At 38.0% G+C, this 17,836-nt stretch overlaps 2 protein-coding genes across 5 annotated transcripts; one reads left to right on the forward strand and one right to left on the reverse strand.

The window, feature by feature from the left end:
* Positions 1-916: 916 nt before the first annotated feature.
* On the forward strand, positions 917-10,615 carry pla1a (phospholipase A1 member A). 2 transcript variants are annotated; one of them, XM_079822363.1, is made up of 11 exons: positions 917-1,644; positions 2,267-2,486; positions 2,576-2,753; positions 3,132-3,240; positions 3,884-3,985; positions 4,191-4,283; positions 4,383-4,568; positions 7,479-7,568; positions 9,227-9,335; positions 9,433-9,588; positions 9,741-10,615. In XM_079822363.1, exons 1-11 carry the CDS (start codon positions 1,584-1,586, stop codon positions 9,820-9,822), a joined length of 1,386 nt encoding a protein of 461 aa, XP_079678489.1. In that variant the 5' UTR covers positions 917-1,583; the 3' UTR covers positions 9,823-10,615. The 2 variants fall into 2 exon arrangements, with proteins under 2 accessions (XP_079678489.1, XP_079678490.1); XM_079822364.1 differs by having other exon boundaries at positions 4,401-4,568.
* Positions 9,975-16,890, reverse strand: popdc2 (popeye domain cAMP effector 2). 3 transcript variants are annotated; one of them, XR_013816928.1, is made up of 5 exons: positions 16,736-16,890; positions 16,060-16,567; positions 13,200-13,308; positions 12,526-13,070; positions 9,975-10,984 (listed from the first exon to the last, which is right to left on the reverse strand). XR_013816928.1 is itself a non-coding variant. In XM_079822365.1 (5 exons), exons 1-5 carry the CDS (start codon positions 16,779-16,781, stop codon positions 10,902-10,904), a joined length of 1,149 nt encoding a protein of 382 aa, XP_079678491.1. In that variant the 5' UTR covers positions 16,782-16,889; the 3' UTR covers positions 9,975-10,901. The 3 variants fall into 3 exon arrangements, 1 of the variants encoding a protein (XP_079678491.1); XM_079822365.1 differs by having other exon boundaries at positions 12,668-13,070; positions 16,736-16,889; XR_013816929.1 differs by lacking the exon at positions 16,736-16,890 and having other exon boundaries at positions 16,060-16,691.
* Positions 16,891-17,836: the final 946 nt, after the last annotated feature.

The following is a 17,836-nucleotide window of genomic DNA, read 5'->3' on the forward strand; positions in this document are numbered from 1 at the left end:
AGTGAAACTCAAGATGCGTACGTGACGTCATGACGAGCGGACCTGGTCGCGTTAGTCTTTCGATCGGCAGGGGAACTTTCAACAATTTTTCCATATATTGAACAGGGAAGGCGGTCGGCCGAAAGTTTACTTTATAAAGTTTTAAATATGGATATTTTTCTTACACAAACGCATCGATTCGCTTCAGAAGGCCTTTATTAACACCCCAGAGCCGCGCGGAGCATGTTATTTGATGGGCAGATGCACTTTTTATGGACTTCAAAAACAGAGCAACTATAAATCCAATTCTAATGCTTGGATTAGCCAGGACTTTTGTAATATAACTCTTTTTTTTTATTTATTTTTTATTTTTTTTATTTTTTATTTGATTTTATTCGTCTGAAAGAAGAATGTCATATACACCTAGGATGACTTGAGGGTGAGTAAATTATGGGCTAATTTTCATTTTGGGGTGAACTATACCTTTAAGAAAATTTACCGGCCTTAAATAATTTACCAGCTATGAAACATCTAGATTAAATTTATAAGTTATCCAGTCAAGAGCAGTGAGTGATTTTTCTTTGTCTTTTGTGGTTTGGTTTAAATTAGAAACAGCAGGAATATTAGGCAGCTGTCACTTTAAGAGTTAATGTAGGGATCCAATATACCAATTCTTTCTTCCAACTGTTGGTGTTCACTTAAGACATAACTGACTATGTTTATGAGGATACTTGCCAAGACAGGCATTTTGACAATTTTTGTTTAAATAGTATGTTTAAGCGCAAGAAGATGTGAAAGAGAGCTCAATTCAGTAGGCTATTCGCAAGTCGGATTTCTGTGCTTGTGCTTCGGATGTGTGTGCACACAAAACTTCCCACACACACAGAGAAACGAATTTAGTTCCCTTTCATGTCTGGCTTTCGATGCAGCACTGGACCGTAGGGCACCAAGTGCTCAGGGGGGAACCACGAGAAAATGCTCTCTCTATCTCTTCTTTTGCAGAAGATGAATGGGGGACTCTGAACATACAAACAGCTGTTGATAATAATGTCTTTCAAGTGAGGCCAACTGATTGTGTTAATTTCACTTCAATCCAGCTAAAACCCTTCTGAGAGTTTTGGCTGGACACTGTGCTAAAGAGGCCAGAGTCCAGCCTCGGACAAACAATAAAACATTTCATCTGTGAGGTCATGGGTTGACAACCAGCTGCAGACCAGTGGACAGATCATTTGTTTTTCATTGTTGCAGTCCACGCCTAGACAAAGTCCCCACTAGCCACATAAGCTATCGCAGGATGGAAGCTGGGAGTTAATTTCTCTCAGGTTTACATGCTGACATGGTTTATAACTGCACACCAGGAACGGAAGGAAAAGCCCTTCATCTCACTTAATCGGATATTTAGCATTTTTCTCAGAAACAGGCATTGTGTAACATATTGTGCCTGGCTATTAAGTGGATTCCAGGCTTCTTGGGGCAACTAGTTGAGGAACAGGAACAAAATACGTTGCAATAATGCAGAAAGAGAAAGAACGATTTTGCACTTCAACAGCTAACCAGAAGAATCTTCTCATTCAGCTGATTTAGCACTGTTGATCAGTAAAGCAATGGCTTGGAAATGGATCAAAGTTTATTTCCTTTTGTCAGCGTGTGTCACCTCTGTTGTGGGTAAGATAATTTTTGCTCAATATATTACATGGAATACATTTTTTAATTATGCCAGTTATATTAGGTGTATGTGAACACACCACACATAGTCCAGCCTTATTTAAAAGAGAGATGTTTTATTTGGAGTTACTTGAAGTTGTATTGTGTCAATAAATGGTTCACAGATCCACAATTGTGAATTTAAGTGTGTACAGAATTTGATATGTAATAAATGTTGACTGGTCCATTGTTTTATTGAAAGCCCAATAAAGAATTACAATATGAAAGCACAAAATCATTGGTACAAAAAAAAACATGTTGAATTGCACAATCAAAATTAAAATGTATTTTCTTTAATAGTGCTTACATTTTTGTTGGCTGCAATGTTATATGTTTGAATTTAAATTCAATAAAAATTATTCACCTTCCAAATTTAATTTCTTAAATATCTTCTGCTTTTCTTCCTTATTATTAAATACACAATATAAATATTTCACTTTACAAATTTGCCTCAGCAAAGTCAAATGTACACATCTAGGAATTGCAGGTAAAGCATTGTCAGGTGAATTCAGTAAAACATTAAAATCTCAAAACTGTGTTTTAACTTTTTTGGCATGCCATTCCATGTCATTCAACTTTACAGGTTATGAGGAACCATCCCTAACCAAGTGTGCTGACTTCAACAACACCACCTGGCTGGAATACAGACAGGCCACCAAGCTCCAGGTTCAGTACCTTCTCCTGACACGAAGGAATGCAGACTGTGCCAGTCTATTCACGCAGGACTGCCTCAACCACACCCAGAATCACACGGCTTACTTCAATTCATCACTCCCCACTAAAGTCATTGTTCATGGATACAGGTGAAGCATTTAATCAGCAGCATTTTGTAATAGGAAAGTCAGTGTAATGATCTTTAATACAGATGATTCCTTGTTTTACTGCGTTTCAGAGCCTTGGGAAGTAAACCTTCCTGGGTGAGTGGCTTAGCCCAGGCTCTACTGCGGGAAGAGAATGTGAACGTTCTGGTGGTGGATTGGATCTATGGAGCCTCCTTTGCTTATAACCTGGTAGTAGAGAACTACAAAGAGGTGGCGGTGCAGATATCAGTGCTTATCAATCAGCTTACGGTAAATGTTTTGATTATGTCCAAGTATTATAGAATCCATTGTCATTATAGTACACTTGACCACTACATAACAATGGCTACACAGCTGTAAGCAGTGTCCATCTGACAGAAGTAATAAACATAATAAACTTATATTCACAGTGATCAAAAGTAACAGTCAACACATAGAAAGTACATTGTAAAGAGTAATATGACATTGAAAGTACATTGTAAAGAGTAATATGACATTGAAAGTAAGTTGTAAAGAGTAATATGACATTGAAAGTTCATCGTAAAGAGTAATATGACATTGAACGTACATTGTAAAAAGTAATATGACATTGAACGTACATTGTAAAGAGTAATATGACATTGAAAGTACGTTGATATTCTTTTGTAGAAATATGGAAGCACGCTGGAATCTTTCCATTTCATCGGTGTGAGTCTTGGAGCACATGTGTGTGGATTTGTGGGGACCCTATTTGAGGGCAAGCTGGGTCGAATCACAGGTAATATTTTAATTAAATGACAAAATAAAAATACATTGATATATAAATTGATCAAATAAGAGACCATATTGAAAATATAGGTATCAAAATCTTCAAAAGCTGTCATTAAAGCAAATATTATTAATCGATATGTTCACAATTTATCAAATATAATATTATAAAATTTAAATGTACTACAAAATAATGAAAATAATACATAATTAAATGATCCCTTATTCTTATGCTCTATTAAAATCTATTAAATTAGAAAAAAAATGAAAAACCGGTTTTCACATTTGTGCGCTTATACCTAAACTCGTCTGATTTGCGTAATCCTATTGCATAAAGACTCTATGTAATGATAAAGCCTGCCATAGGACCATGTAGGCTGTTAATTTTATCCTGATAAGAAGATGCTTATGAGTGGAACAAAGACCAACACCGCACCACACTGAATGAGTCTTTCAGACTAAAGCGGAGGCCGCGAGAGCACTCCAAATAAACAATGACAAATTGTTACACCACAAAACCTTGGTGAGAAAACAAGACCCTGATTGATCCTTTAAACTAAAGTGTTTCGTGTGTTTATGCAGAATCCTAAAAGTGCCTAAATGTTAATAATTTTGTATAATACAGAACATATATGTGAGTTTTGTGTGCCCAGGTCTGGACCCAGCAGGACCAATGTTTAAGAGTGCTGATCCATTTGACCGTCTGGATTCATCTGATGCCTTGTTTGTTGAGGCCATCCACACTGACTCTGACTGTAAGAGTGAATCTGCTCTTTGCCTGAGATGACCTATATCTATTTTCATTTATATTAGTGTCTAATATTGAGCAGGACATATTTCTTGATTTATTATTTAACCACAAGAGTTCTTATAAGTGTGCCACTGGTGTTATTTTCAATATATAAGTATAACCTATACTTATCTGTGCACAAATGAACTGAAAATTTGTACGTTTGCCAGACTTTGGAATATCCATTCCTGTCGGACATGTGGACTTCTTCTTAAATGGTGGAATGGACCAAGCCGGTTGCGCACGCTCAAAGTTTGCTTCAAGTAAGTGGACAGCAAAAGCTGACCAAACACTAACAGAGACATTAAGCTTAAAAATGTACCGTAGCTTCATGCTACCTGAGAATCTGTCTTTGTTGTCAGTTTTGATCTACTTTCCAGTGTATGGCTATGTCATTTGTGACCACATGAGGGCACTACATGTCTACATGAGCGCCTTGAACGGCTCCTGTCTGCTTATTGGTTTCCCCTGCTCCAGTTATGAGGAATTCCTGGCAGGAAAATGCATCACCTGTGGGGGCCCCTTCAATGGTACATGCCCACAAATAGGTAATGATGAGTTAGCAGAATGATTTAAAGTAAAAATCTGTTTGGAAGCATTTTAAATATTTAAGTCTGTTTTGTGAACATGTATATATTAGTGGTGGGCATAGATTCATTTTTTTAATCTAGATTAATATCACTGTAATCTTGGAATTATCAGTTTATCAATTATCTAGATTAAAATAGCTCATTTGAGCCATTCCCTTTAAGACCTGACGCACGCATGGATCCCAAACACTGTTCCTGTGAGCTGGTTATGACTGTGTTTACATTAAAACTCACCAAGATGGGCATTGAGACATTTTTGGGTGTATTTGACCATAATAAGATGGGGAAAAAAAGCTAGTTTTTGCACTTGTATGTCAGAGGCGGCTTTATTACGGTATGTGTATGTGCTCTTCAGATGCGAGCACGAAATCTGCGGGAACTAGTAGAATTAACGTTATGTGCAACCCCGCACGAAATTCAGAACGGTCACACCAATACTAACACGCTGTCATGAGGAAAAATCCAACAGAACAACCATTCGCAATGTTCAGAGGGTTAACCGGACTGAATGCGTGTCAACTCGCTGTCGGTCGGAGAGGAGAGCACAGCTAATATCGATACTTTAGAAAATGAGTATCGTATCGTTTCAGATATTTCAGTATCGATACATATCGAAATATGGATAATTTTGACAACACTAGTAGGCATACACACAGGTTCGAAGACTCGTTTTCTCGCCCCCTACTACAGTGCAACTCGGATTGGTATACATCCGCGCTAAAATATCAAGGTGAAAGTCATCATAGCTTGCGTAGTATAGACCCAGCTCCCAACCCAACTTTGAGAATAGATTAACATCTAATTTAGGATAATAAATGGAGTGGAGGTGGACATTTTAAAGGCAGACTAACAGGTCTTTGAGGGTCAGAATTCTAGCTGATAGACAGGTGTTAAAATACTTATTTGCAGCTGTATCATACAAATAAATAGTTAAAAAATCATACATTGTGATTTCTGGATTTTTTTTTTTTTTAGATTATGTCTCTCACAGTGGACATGCACCTACGATGACAATTTCAGACCCCTCCATGATTTCTAAGTGGGAGAACTTGCAAAATAGCAGGGTGTTCAAATACTTATTTTCCTCACTGTTTATATATATATATACACTCACCTAAAGGATTATTAGGAACACCATACTAATACTGTGTTTGACCCCCTTTCGCCTTCAGAACTGCCCTAATTTTACGTGGCATTGATTCAACAAGGTGCTGAAAGCATTCTTTAGAAATGTTGGCCCATATTGATAGGATAGCATCTTGCAGTTGATGGAGATTTGTGGGATGCACATCCAGGGCACGAAGCTCCCGTTCCACCACATCCTAAAGATGCTCTATTGGGTTGAGATCTGGTGACTTTGGGGGCCATTTTAGTACAGTGAACTCATTGTCATGTTCAAGAAACCAATTTGAAATGATTTGAGCTTTGTGACATGGTGCATTATCCTGCTGGAAGTAGCCATCAGAGGATGGGTACATGGTGGTCATAAAGGGATGGACATGGTCAGAAACAATGCTCAGGTAGGCCGTGGCATTTAAACGATGCCCAACTGGCACTAAGGGGCCTAAAGTGTGCCAAGAAAACATCCCCCACACCATTACACCACCACCACCAGCCTGTACAGTGGTAACAAGGCATGATGGATCCATGTTCTCATTCTGTTTACGCCAAATTCTGACTCTACCATCTGAATGTCTCAACAGAAATCGAGACTCATCAGACCAGGCAACATTTTTCCAGTCTTCAACTGTCCAATTTTGGTGAGCTCGTGCAAATCGTTACAACTGAGGTATGCAGCAAAGCATTTGTGAAGCCACAACACGCACAACCTTGAGGCGGATGGGCTACAACAGCAGAAGACCCTACCGGGTACCACTCATCTCCCCTACAAATAGGAAAAAGAGGCTACAATTTGCGCGAGCTCACCAAAATTAGACAGTTGAAGACTGGAAAAATGTAAGACCTGCGCATCTAATATACTGACACGCCGATTTTACTTTCACTTTAGACATAACCGACTGTGTTTATGTTAACCTTGTGTGTATTTGACAGTATTAGCGCAGTAAAACGACTATTTAGTCCCGTAATCACGTGTTTGACAGGCGTTTAGTGCGCGAGCTCCGAAAAGCGCATGTTAAAACCGCGCACGCGAATGAGCCGGCAAGGCTTTAAAACACATGCAAATAATGAACTTTCGGGATTGTGAATAACTATAGTGTTCCGTGAGTATAACTCCAGCACTAAGGTGTGATGTGAATGTATGTTGCGTTGTTCAGTATTGGGATGGAGGAGGCAAATTATAGAATTTGTAGAAAAATTATTAATTAAATGCAAAACCGAGAAAACCGCAATTCACAAGCGCGTATTGAACCGTGAAGGCCGTACCGAACGGTTCAATATTATATTGAGAATTGTGGCATATATATATATATAATATAAAACTAGCTTTTGAATTTAATTGATGTAATCAACATATACATTTTACATTTTCTTAGTAAAATAACCATGATGCGCAAACATTTTTGTAGTTCATAGACTGAATGATATGTCTTCAGGAAGGAGGATGGCCATAGTTAACATGCATGTCCTCAATCTCTGTGCCTGTGTCAGTGAAAATGTGAATAATAATTCTGAGGGGGTTTGCATGCTAATCTAATTTTAGATGGTTATGACCTTGATGTTCTAGTTCATTTAGGTGTTTAATCAGGCTTGACTTTTTGTGCGCATGAGTGTGTCTAACTGCAGAAAATGTTTTACTTGAGGCTGATTATATAACAAAAGGATAACATTGTTTCACGTAATGTATGACACAAGCCTTTGATGCACAATTGCTCTCTGTTTGTCTATTTCTATATGTGTGTACTTTAGGCTTGTTAAAGAACAGTGGGATAACAGCAACTCCCCTGCCAAATCAAGAGAAGGTCTATCTCCTGACCACCGCTATGGCTCCGTATTGTGGTATGTATGACTTGTGCATTTTGTCATTTTGTCCACTCTCACAGATACTGCATGTATTAACATTGATTTATGTCCTAATTAGGCTTAAAGCAGCACTAGGTAGTTTTTGCTCTCGGGGTCCCCCTACAGTTGGGAAACAGTATTGTCCTCTACTACTGTCGTAAACTGTCATTCTACATCAGGGGATGCATCGCACGAGCATTTGTTGACATGACAACTATGATAGCCCTGAACACTGCAGGAGTTCACATTCAGGTGTTCTGCTTGCGTTGCGTGTGAAATGTCTTCATCCCAGGTACAGTGGCATATGTTTCAGCATGTCATATGAGTATAATTTCATGGGTTTTATTTTTTTCAAACGCCAAATGATCGCGATGCTCACGTTTACAAGCCAGCGTCATTATAGTAGCCTAGTCTATTGGTTACCGTTTTACAGAATCTATATGATACTTCAATTCAATGTTTGAGTGGTAGGTAATAACCATATATCGTCAATATTATAATATCAAGCTACCCTAGATGAATCTGCAAATTTGAAAAATCGATTTGCATTATAGCTTGAGGCAAGACAAATAAACCAATATCACAGACATGTTAGGTATCCTAAAATATGATTTTGTACGTCTTATCATATGTATTTACTTGCAAGAATGTAGCCCCTCCTCCTCCAGCTCACGCCAACGAGCAAACGCTGGCCCAATGTTGATCCTCGTCCTGCCTTTAATCCGATCACTTTCTCGTTTCCTCTTTTTGCTTTCCTCCGACAAAACCTTTGCTTTCTTATTTTTCTGTGCTGCTTCGGCCATGACTATAACATTCGGCAAACAAATGATAGTTTGGCTCACACGTCCGAATTTAAGGAAGTGGGGGTGGTGGTGGAAGTGACGTATATGCTGTAAAGCAGTCGAATTTTGTAGTTCTTTTTTTTCTCGGGTTACTACCCGAAACCCGAAGTTTAAAAGTACGATTAAAAACGATACAGACCCCGTCAGGCTTTGGCAGACGTGTCATTCAACCTATTGTAAGTCGATGTATCATCACAAGAGGTTTGAAAATATATTATAAAGGTTGAAAAGTTACCTAGTGCTGCTTTAAACAGTCTTTCATATTAACTCATGTTGTCTACTTTTTAAATACCTGCACTAAAGTTTGCGGTCAGTAATTAATACTTTTATTACAGAATCCTGAGAATGTTATGTTTCCATAAAAATATGAAGTAGCAAACCTATATTTTCAACACTGATAATGTTAAGAAATGTTTCTTGAGCAGCAAATCAGCATATTAGAGTGATTTCTGAAGGATCGTGTGACACTGAAGACTGGAGTAATGATGCTGAAAATTCAGCTTTGCCATCACAGGAACAAATTGCATTTTTTAAATATATTCTAATTTATTTAAATTTAAATAAAACCAGCCTTGGTTAGCATTTCTTTCAAAAATATAAGATATATATATATATATATAAAATCTTATACTGACCTTTTGAATGGTAGAATATAGTCTCCCAAAAATATTTACCCTAGGGGGAAAAAATAGTCTGGCTTGGTAAAATCAATAGAAACTATACTTCCATAACAGTATATAAATGAAGTGTTATGTTAATGAAGCATTACAAATACATCCAAATAATATCACTCATGCCCATACTTTTTTTCAGCATATCACATCCTTGTGGATTTGAAGGTTTCCCCATTAGACAAGACTGCTGAGGTTCAGCTCACCTTGATCTCTACAGGACACCCCGAAACAGAACTAAAACTCAAACTGTGTGTATTCATTTTGAGTTTTACCATCAAGTTATGCTCAATGAGCCATAGCTTGTGTTCATAACTGTGTGTAAATATGTTTGTACATATTTTTCAGAAATACAGATGAAACTGGGTATAAAAAGATGGCTGCACACCCGGAGCGACTGTGTAAAATTGACTCAGTGCAGCTGAAAAACACAGGAGCACGATTCTACAGACAAGGAGACATTCATTTTGAGTATATATGCATCTCTGGAGTCCCTCAAACCAGGTAAATGCAGCCTTAATGTTTGCCTTTAAACTTACTTTATTCTTTCTGCACACTCATTTCATGAATTACACAATATTTTGATTTAGACATCAATTGTGCACATCCCATGTAATACTTTCTTTAATAATACTGTATTTGTGCTCTATGTGCAGAGGGTTGGAGCCATTATGTGTGAAGAACATTAATATTGGACGGGGAGTACCATGGTCACATGACTTTGTACAAGTGTGCTAAATTAAAAAAACAACACAATTCTACTTGAGAGAGCTTATACATTAACCAGCTTTCAACCGGATATCACACACTTAACGTTTTTTAGCGTGTTTAAGTTGGGAGAAATTAAAGCTTGGCGACAAAGACATAAATAGGATTCAAGGGGACTGAAATGTTCTGTTTGATATATTTATTGTGTTTTCACAAAATGAATGTTTATGATTTTACAAATAATGTAAAATATGATTTCAGATACTTTAGTTTTTTGTGCACTGTTCCAGAGAGTGTTATAGTGAATTTAACATACCTGAATTTCTCTGTTTAGTTTTATTAGACAACAATCAACGACAAAAATATTGTGTAGCCTATTATGAAATTCGGTCATTCAACATACAGCAGATCTTTTATGTGTTAATGTGCTGATAGTACTGGATCATTTTCAGTGATTAACTTAAATGTTGTACAAAATTTAATATTTTGGCATTCTGATTAGTGTTTTTAACTGCACACTGCATACTTGATATTACAAATTAGAATCTGTTAATTCACAATTAATAAGGCTAATCTCTGCTTTGAAATGGCATCTTAAGAGGAATATCAAGTCTTTTTTTAACCCAGCACTTAACAGTTGGCCCCATGAAAACAAATTTTCATAACATGGTCATTATACAGTCTCAGTACATGTGAAGCATTTACTAACTTCCTATTATGATGAAGCACACACTTTTGTAATACATCCGATTATCTAGCTACTATCAATAAACTCTGAGGTGTTAAAATGAAATAAAAATGTATTTGTTTGTGTTGAAAAGTCTAATTTGTTGCTTTTACCTTACAAATCCTATCGCATGAACAGTATTCCAAACAGATTTAACTAACAAGCACATGCCATTTCAAATAAATATAAAACAGCCATGCTGAAATCACAATGTGGAATCATATAACACAGTATCTGGAAAAAAAAAGTTCTGTGATTCTGTTTTGTCCAAAACAAAAGTACATTTGATGCATCTGTGCTAATGTTGTCTTCAATCATATGAAAGTAAATTTAATGGATGAATTGTTCAGATGTTACGGTCTTTATACCGCTGAAACCATTCCTACAGCTTTGGGGTGTCGGTAGGGGCCAGTGGGGCACATCCTCTTTGGAAACGAAGTGGAAAACGTCCTGGAGTATCATCCTCTGTTAGATTCATGGAAAAAGGTAACACATTAAAATGGCATTGAAAACACATAACTCATTTCAACACAACATAATCACATCTAACGGCATGTTTTTATCCATCTGTGTAGTTCTCACACATGTTTTCGGTAGGACAGGCTGTATTTCTGGACATGATCCATATATCATTCCTCTGGAAACTAGCGTGTGAAGGTCATGTCTCAAATGACAGCAGAACCCTCCTCCTCCTCCCACACCTGTCCCACTATCCAGTACCAAGTGAAATCTGCCCCTTGCTGGCAAAGCCAAGTATTTGGAGAGGGAGGAGTGCTGGATAAACAGACTTGGCATGTTTGGATCCCTGGATATCCCAAACCCCTTCCAGTCTTTCGGCAGCCTCTGGCACTGTATGTAGTCAAATAAAACCAGCCTCATTCTAAGCATAGAAACATCTAACACAAAATATTCTAAGAAGGAAACACTGGATATAACTCCACTACCATGTACTAAATTAAACTCATCTCTCACCCGAGGAAGCCTTTCCTCTGCCAGAAAGGACACGCATGTTAAATTTGGACACACCATAGACTTGAAGTATAAAAATACTGCGATTTATTAAAGAGAAACCCAAACAACATTAATGTAAAAAGTAATTTAAATCATTAATTTAATAATAAGCCTACAATGTAAAATTCTTCATTTTAATTCAATTTCAAATTAATAGTATTATCAATATAATAAGATAAATTAATAAAGTAAACATTTATTTCAAAACATTTACATTTTAACCTTTGGAGATATTGGGGCAAAATTTTTCAAAATATTCTTGTAGAATATTAATTTTCAATATAATAATCACTGTATATGAACTATTGGCCTTCCTTCCATTTGAATTAATCAGATGACACTAAAGCCATAAATCAAAAGGTTAAAAAATATATAATAATTGCATAGACATTGGTGGCCAAAATTATTAGAACACTTAGCATCTGTGAGGAATCTGCTGGAACATTGAAAATGATGGACTGGCCCCCTCAAAGTCCGGACCTCAACCCCATCGAGCACATTTGGGGTCGAGTTGGTAAATAAACTGGACAGATCTATCGTACATTCACAGGAAAGCTTTTGGCTTCAGTTGCAGAAGGCATGGGATAACATTAGTGTTGAAGTTCTCAGAAGAAATATATTGACACTATGCCAGAGAGATGTGCTGCTGTAATTGCTGCAAAAGGTGGACATACCAAATATTAAAAGTGGATAAAAACTTCATCTGATATTTGATGGTCAGAGCAACCATCTGCATGTTTCATGAACAGTATGAAATGAAATCATGTTTTGGAGGCAAAAAAAGGTCAATATTTTCAGATCTGTCAGGTGTTCTAATAATTTTGACCACCACTGTATATATAACAGTTCATCATGCACATTCATCACTCTGCATTCTCTCAATCAGTCAGTGTTTGTGCCGTTCAAATGTCCAGTTAGTGCAGTTGTGCCTTTTCATGCAAACCAGCCCAACCGTCTATACCGACCCACCCGTCAATCCTTACTTGTGTACTTACATTGTGATTTAAGAAGTGTCCCAGTGTGTTAAGCTTCAACACCCCAATCTTTACTTCAAATATTCCCTCTCACTCCCATAGTCCATCAGAGAGCCTGTCATATCAGCAAAGTCTTCCAGAACCAAGCTGGTTGAGTCCTCACCAGAGGGCATCTCTGTGTCTGAGGGCCAGAGCTGATGTGGAGGTTTGGACACAGGGATCTTTGCCTGGTTTCTTTCATCTGAGCGTTGGTTAGACGGTGCTGGATCGGCCCTCACGACTGTAGGATCTCCTTGGCTACCCCTGGGCGGTGAGCTAGTGCTGCCACCCTCACTTCCCTGTGGCGAGGGGGCGAGGACGTGGTAGAGACTGGGCAGACGAATATCAAGGCGCACACCGCTCTTGGCAAACAGCTTGTCATTGAGAGAATAAAGTTTGTCAGCAATGTCACTTCCGAGCATTACAGAGAATAGTCGGGCAATGTAACGATCCTTAGACAGCAGAAGGTAAAGCCGACGTCTGCGCCAAGATATGTAACGGCAGTCCGTCTCTGCGGTTAGTGTCACCTGAGGTCAAAAGGGTCATGGGATATTTAAGGGCATGCAATGTTTCATGGTTGTATGAACATTGAATAATTTTGATCAATGGCACAGACAAAAAAAATGTTGTCACCTAAAACCAGTATGTTATTGTACCTGGAAGTTGCCCTCCTCTGTTGGTCTCAGAGACTCCCATTCTGGAGAGTCAAGAAATTGGTGAGGGAAGATATAATGGAGAAACTGACCTTCTAAGGACACTCTAATCCTGTAAAAGCAGAAACATGTATGTCAAGTTAGTTAGAAGTGTCCTTTTTGTATTAATGTTGGTTTCATATGGTTTTGAAAAACCTTTGCACCTTTTTTAAGAAGCTTAAAGTCAGAATTAAATGAAAATTCACCTATTTTCTAAATGCATGTTATTGATCTTATTTTGAAGGATTCGTGTGTATTTTTCTTTTTTTTTATATATTTTGACTTTTAATCTGCATAACTGAATCTTCCGGTGAAACGACATTTCTCTCTGGCGACGTATGCCAAACTTTTCCAATCATAGAGTGGTGCAGGGATGGCATATTTTTTGTTGGCCAAAACCCAGAAATAAGTTAGCATTTTACCACTTCCGGTTTCATCCTGAAGTCAATGGGTTTTTGGTTAAATGCTTGAAATAAGGTCTGTGGTGAACACATTCTTAAGATACACTATATTGCCAAAAGTATTGGGACAGCCCCCCAAATCATTGAATTATTGTACAGCTTCAATCCCTTCCATGGCCACAGGTGTATAAAATCAAGCATCAAGGCATGCAGATGCTTCTACAAACATTTTTGAAAGAATGGGTCGCTCTACTCTCGAATAGGTTGCCACCTGTGCAATAAGTCCATTTGTGAAATTTCCTCACTACTACATATTCCACGGTCAACTGTTAGTGGTCTTATAACAAAGTGGAAGCAATTGGGAACAACAGCAACTCAGCCACGAAGTGGTAGGCCACGTAAAATCACAGAGCGGGGTCAGCGCATGCTGAGGCGCACAGTGCGCAGAAGTCAGCAACTTTCTGCACAGTCAATAGCCACAGACCTCCAAACTTTGTGTGGCCTTCAGATTAGCTCAAGGACAGAGCATCGAGAGTTTCATGGAAAGGGTTTTCATGGCTGAGCAGCTGCATCCAAGCCTTACATCACCAAGTGCAATACAAAGCGTTGGATGCAGTGGTGTAAACGCCGCCACTGGACTCTAGAGCAGTGGAGACGTGTTTTCTGGAGTGACGAATCACACTTCTCTGTCTGGCAATCCGATGGACGACTCTGGGTTTAGTGATTGCCAGGAGAACAGTACTTGCCTGACTGCATTGTGCCAAGTGTAAAGTTTGGTGGAGGGTGGATTATGGTGTGGGGTTGTTTTTCAGGGGTTGGGCTTGACCAACTTTTGATGCTTCAGCATACCAAGACATTTTGAACAATTTCAAAACTTCTGGCAATATTGTGTATTTTCACTTTGTATTCTACAACATAAAATACATCAGTCCCCTCTTGTGATTTTTTTTTTAAAGCTTTGTTCATAACATTTTTTGTTAATTTGCGAAGATTATCACAATGAACAAAATGTGTAAGAATCATAAGCTTTTGTTAGTCACCGACCTTATTTTCTGCAGTAATCCAAAAGCCAATGAAAAAATACTATTGGGTTTTATTCGAGGGAACCAGTGTGATGCAAACTTCTGGGTTTTTCTACAAAAATACCTCAACCCTGCATCACTCGAATTAATCCACTTAAACCCCACCCCTCCACAACTGACTGCAAGCTCGTATTCTTTTTGAAGTGCAATTCCCTCATCTTAAAATCCAATCGGATAGAACCAAGTCCTACTTTAAATATAATCTGTAACACTCGGATTTGCATCACAATATGGCATGTGGTTTAACCATGAGTTAAAAAGTAAAAACATTTATTTTAACCTTAAATACATGTGAGCGTATTAGTGAACCTTAAACACATCATTATTTTCAACAAAAAAAGGTTTCTAACAATCTTCAAGATAAATAGACTATCACACATTTTAATTAATAATATTATAGTTTTTTGGGGAGTTTCACTGTGACATTTTATTTCTTGATGTCATAAAAAAGTCAAATTAACTGCGATTTTAAGAGACTAAAGGCCTGTTCACACCAAGGACAATAACTATAATGATATTAAAGACATGGTTATAAAAATCGTTCTACATTTAAAAGAAAAGCCCACACCACAATTATAATGATAATGCCACAGAGGAAGGATATCTTTGAATTTCCCAGCTGATGAATGATAAAAACATTTGACAGCCAATCAGAATCCATCCTGCTTTAAAGAACTAGAGCATTTAAAGTGGCAGATGGCACAAGTGCAGCACACACTTATATAACAAACAAAATGTTAATATAGTTGTCGTTATAGTTATTGTTCTTGGTGTGAACAGGCCTTTACTGACCTTGACACAGCCATGAAGGTCTACAAGGGTCCTTTCTCTGGTTTCCTGTTTTGTTTTTGTTTGTTTGTTTGTTTGTTTTGTTTACAAGTTTTTTTGGTAGACAAATGTATCCTAAGCAGTGAAGTAGTTTTATTAAAATATTTTATATTATAAAAGATTATGCCAAAATAAATACTGCTTAATGAGGTTTCAGAAGTCAAGTCACCTTTATTTATGTAGCACTATATACAATACAAATTGTTTGCCAGCTCCACAGTGATACAAGTAAAATAACTATTAATGATGCAAACTCAAATATGAGACAAATTCAAACTCTGCTCTACATATTAATTGCATTTTTAATGATTTTCTGAATTATTTATTAGATGAGACAAAAAACTATGCCATTGACCCAAAAAACTTTTTTGTTTCTGAGTTAATTATTACACTATACGACTCAGAATGAACAACTTGCATATTGCGAGCTTCTACAAACATTGACGTTGGTACACTTTCAGGTAAAGAAGCAGTGTTTAAATCAGTTCAAGATCGTAGAGTTGTGTTTCTCACCTGCCAGAAATGAGAAAAGACAGCTGATCAATGGGCGTCTTCCCCTCCACAGCATACGTCTCCTCAGCCGCTAGAGAGAGCACATTGTTCTCGCTGGCTGCCGTGATCTCCTTGAACACCTGCACAGGTACATCCAGCGGCAGATAGACCGCTTTGTAAAGCGCGGAAAGCTCCTCATTGGCTAAACCGTCCTGCATCAGCCGAAAAATCAGATGACACACCTGGGCCAAACACTGCAGCATCAGCAGCAGGTTCCAGATGAAGACATCAAGGCCGCACACCGTCAGCCAGCCCCAGAGAGCCAGACAGAGGAAAGCGGGAGCCAAAAAACTGAAGATGTACAGAGCCCCATATGCTGTGCTCCCACCCATATAGCCCAAAAAAAGAATGGTGTTACCCAGATGGTAGATGGCACCTTCAGTGCTGTTGGTCCATCCATTGCAGAGTGTGTGATTGTAAATGATGGTGTCAATGAAGTCGCCACTATTCATGTTTGTGCCTCTGCTGTCTACAAATCAATGGAATACTGAATTAAAAATCAGTCAGTCATCAAATACCTTGATGGAAAAAGTAGTGGTTCATAAGCCCAAGGTATTAAAAAGGCTGTTAAAAAGACTAGATAATAGATTCAAAAAGATTGTTCCCCGCAGCCTCTAACAGTCAATGCACCACTTACTGCCAAATACAGTTGGAATGAAGGAAGCTTCATAATTTCGTTCCATTCAGTTCCATTGACACCCACTTGTCCTTTTAAAATTCAGCCCTATAATGTCTCTGCTTCTGTTCCCTGTCCCACACTGGACTGAAGACTGTTGGAAACATGGAGCAAGAGAGGCGGGGGTAGAGACCATGAGAAGGATAACCATGTTTGGAATTGAAACCCAAGGAGGAAAGAGCCACAGACAGAAAGCAGACTCGCTACTTAACATAACACAATGATGGCCGGGCAGTGATTACGATAACAAGTGACATGGAGAGAAGCTTTCACTGACATTTGTGAAGATCTTTGAAAACTCTGCCAGATGTCACCAACACTCGTTTTCTCACAATCAAACAGTAAACTTGTATTCCAGCTCTTCTGGTGTTCGAGGGGAGGAGGGTCCTAGGCTATGGGGGGCATATTTAGAGAATCTGAGGCAGATAAAATAACAGGGGAGATCATGTAACACTGTTTACCTCCCCCTCCCTGGCCATTCCTGTGTGTAGTTTCACATAACTTGCCCAGCAATTGTTGGTAGATAATGTAATACACTATTCTGCTGCTTAGCAATGGGGTTCAAGAGTGAGTGGATTTGTTTTCTTTTATACTAACTTTACCATGGTAAATCCTGTTAGGCATGACACAGAGCTTAACTATATTCATAATGCAGTATTTGCTGACTGAATTGTATGGAATATTACTTTTATAAAACTATGGGAGCTTGTTTTGGCCATGGAATAAAACAAATAATAATTGCAACTTTAGTTTTCATCTCGCAATCCTGAGTCAGAATTGCCAGATATAAACTCAGAACTACAAGAAGAAGAAAAAAAAAGATTTGTAAAATATAAACTCAGAATTGTGAGATTTCAAATTGTTTTATTTAATGCCATTTCAGCATCTAAGGCTATATTCATGGCAAAAACTCAATTACAAAATTGAAGTCAAGTCTTGCAAAACATGTATAGAGTTGGGTCTTCCAGAATTGTGAGATATAAACTCACAATTGCAAGAAAATTCAGAATATAAAGTCAGAATTGTGAGATATAAACTCAAAATTGCCATTAAGTCAGAAAT

This window comes from Gobio gobio (genome assembly GCF_949357685.1).
Source record: "Gobio gobio genome assembly, chromosome: 7".
Classification (NCBI taxonomy): Eukaryota; Metazoa; Chordata; class Actinopteri; order Cypriniformes; family Gobionidae; genus Gobio; species Gobio gobio.

Bases quoted from the DNA above. Each gene is read 5' to 3' on its own strand.
- popdc2 (XM_079822365.1), bottom strand. From the start codon at position 16,781: ATGGAACGAAATTATGAAGCTTCCTTCATTCCAACTGTATTTGGCA. The intron at 13,071-13,199 runs GTACAATAACAT...TTTTGACCTCAG, and splicing joins CAGAGGAGGGCAACTTCCAG to GTGACACTAACCGCAGAGAC. The intron at 10,985-12,667 runs GTGAGGACTCAA...TGAATCTAACAG, and splicing joins AGACACAGAGATGCCCTCTG to AGGATGATACTCCAGGACGT.
- pla1a (XM_079822363.1), top strand. From the start codon at position 1,584: ATGGCTTGGAAATGGATCAAAGTTTATTTCCTTTTGTCAGCGTGTGTC. The intron at 1,645-2,266 runs GTAAGATAATTT...TCAACTTTACAG, and splicing joins GTGTGTCACCTCTGTTGTGG to GTTATGAGGAACCATCCCTA. The intron at 3,986-4,190 runs GTAAGAGTGAAT...TACGTTTGCCAG, and splicing joins CATCCACACTGACTCTGACT to ACTTTGGAATATCCATTCCT.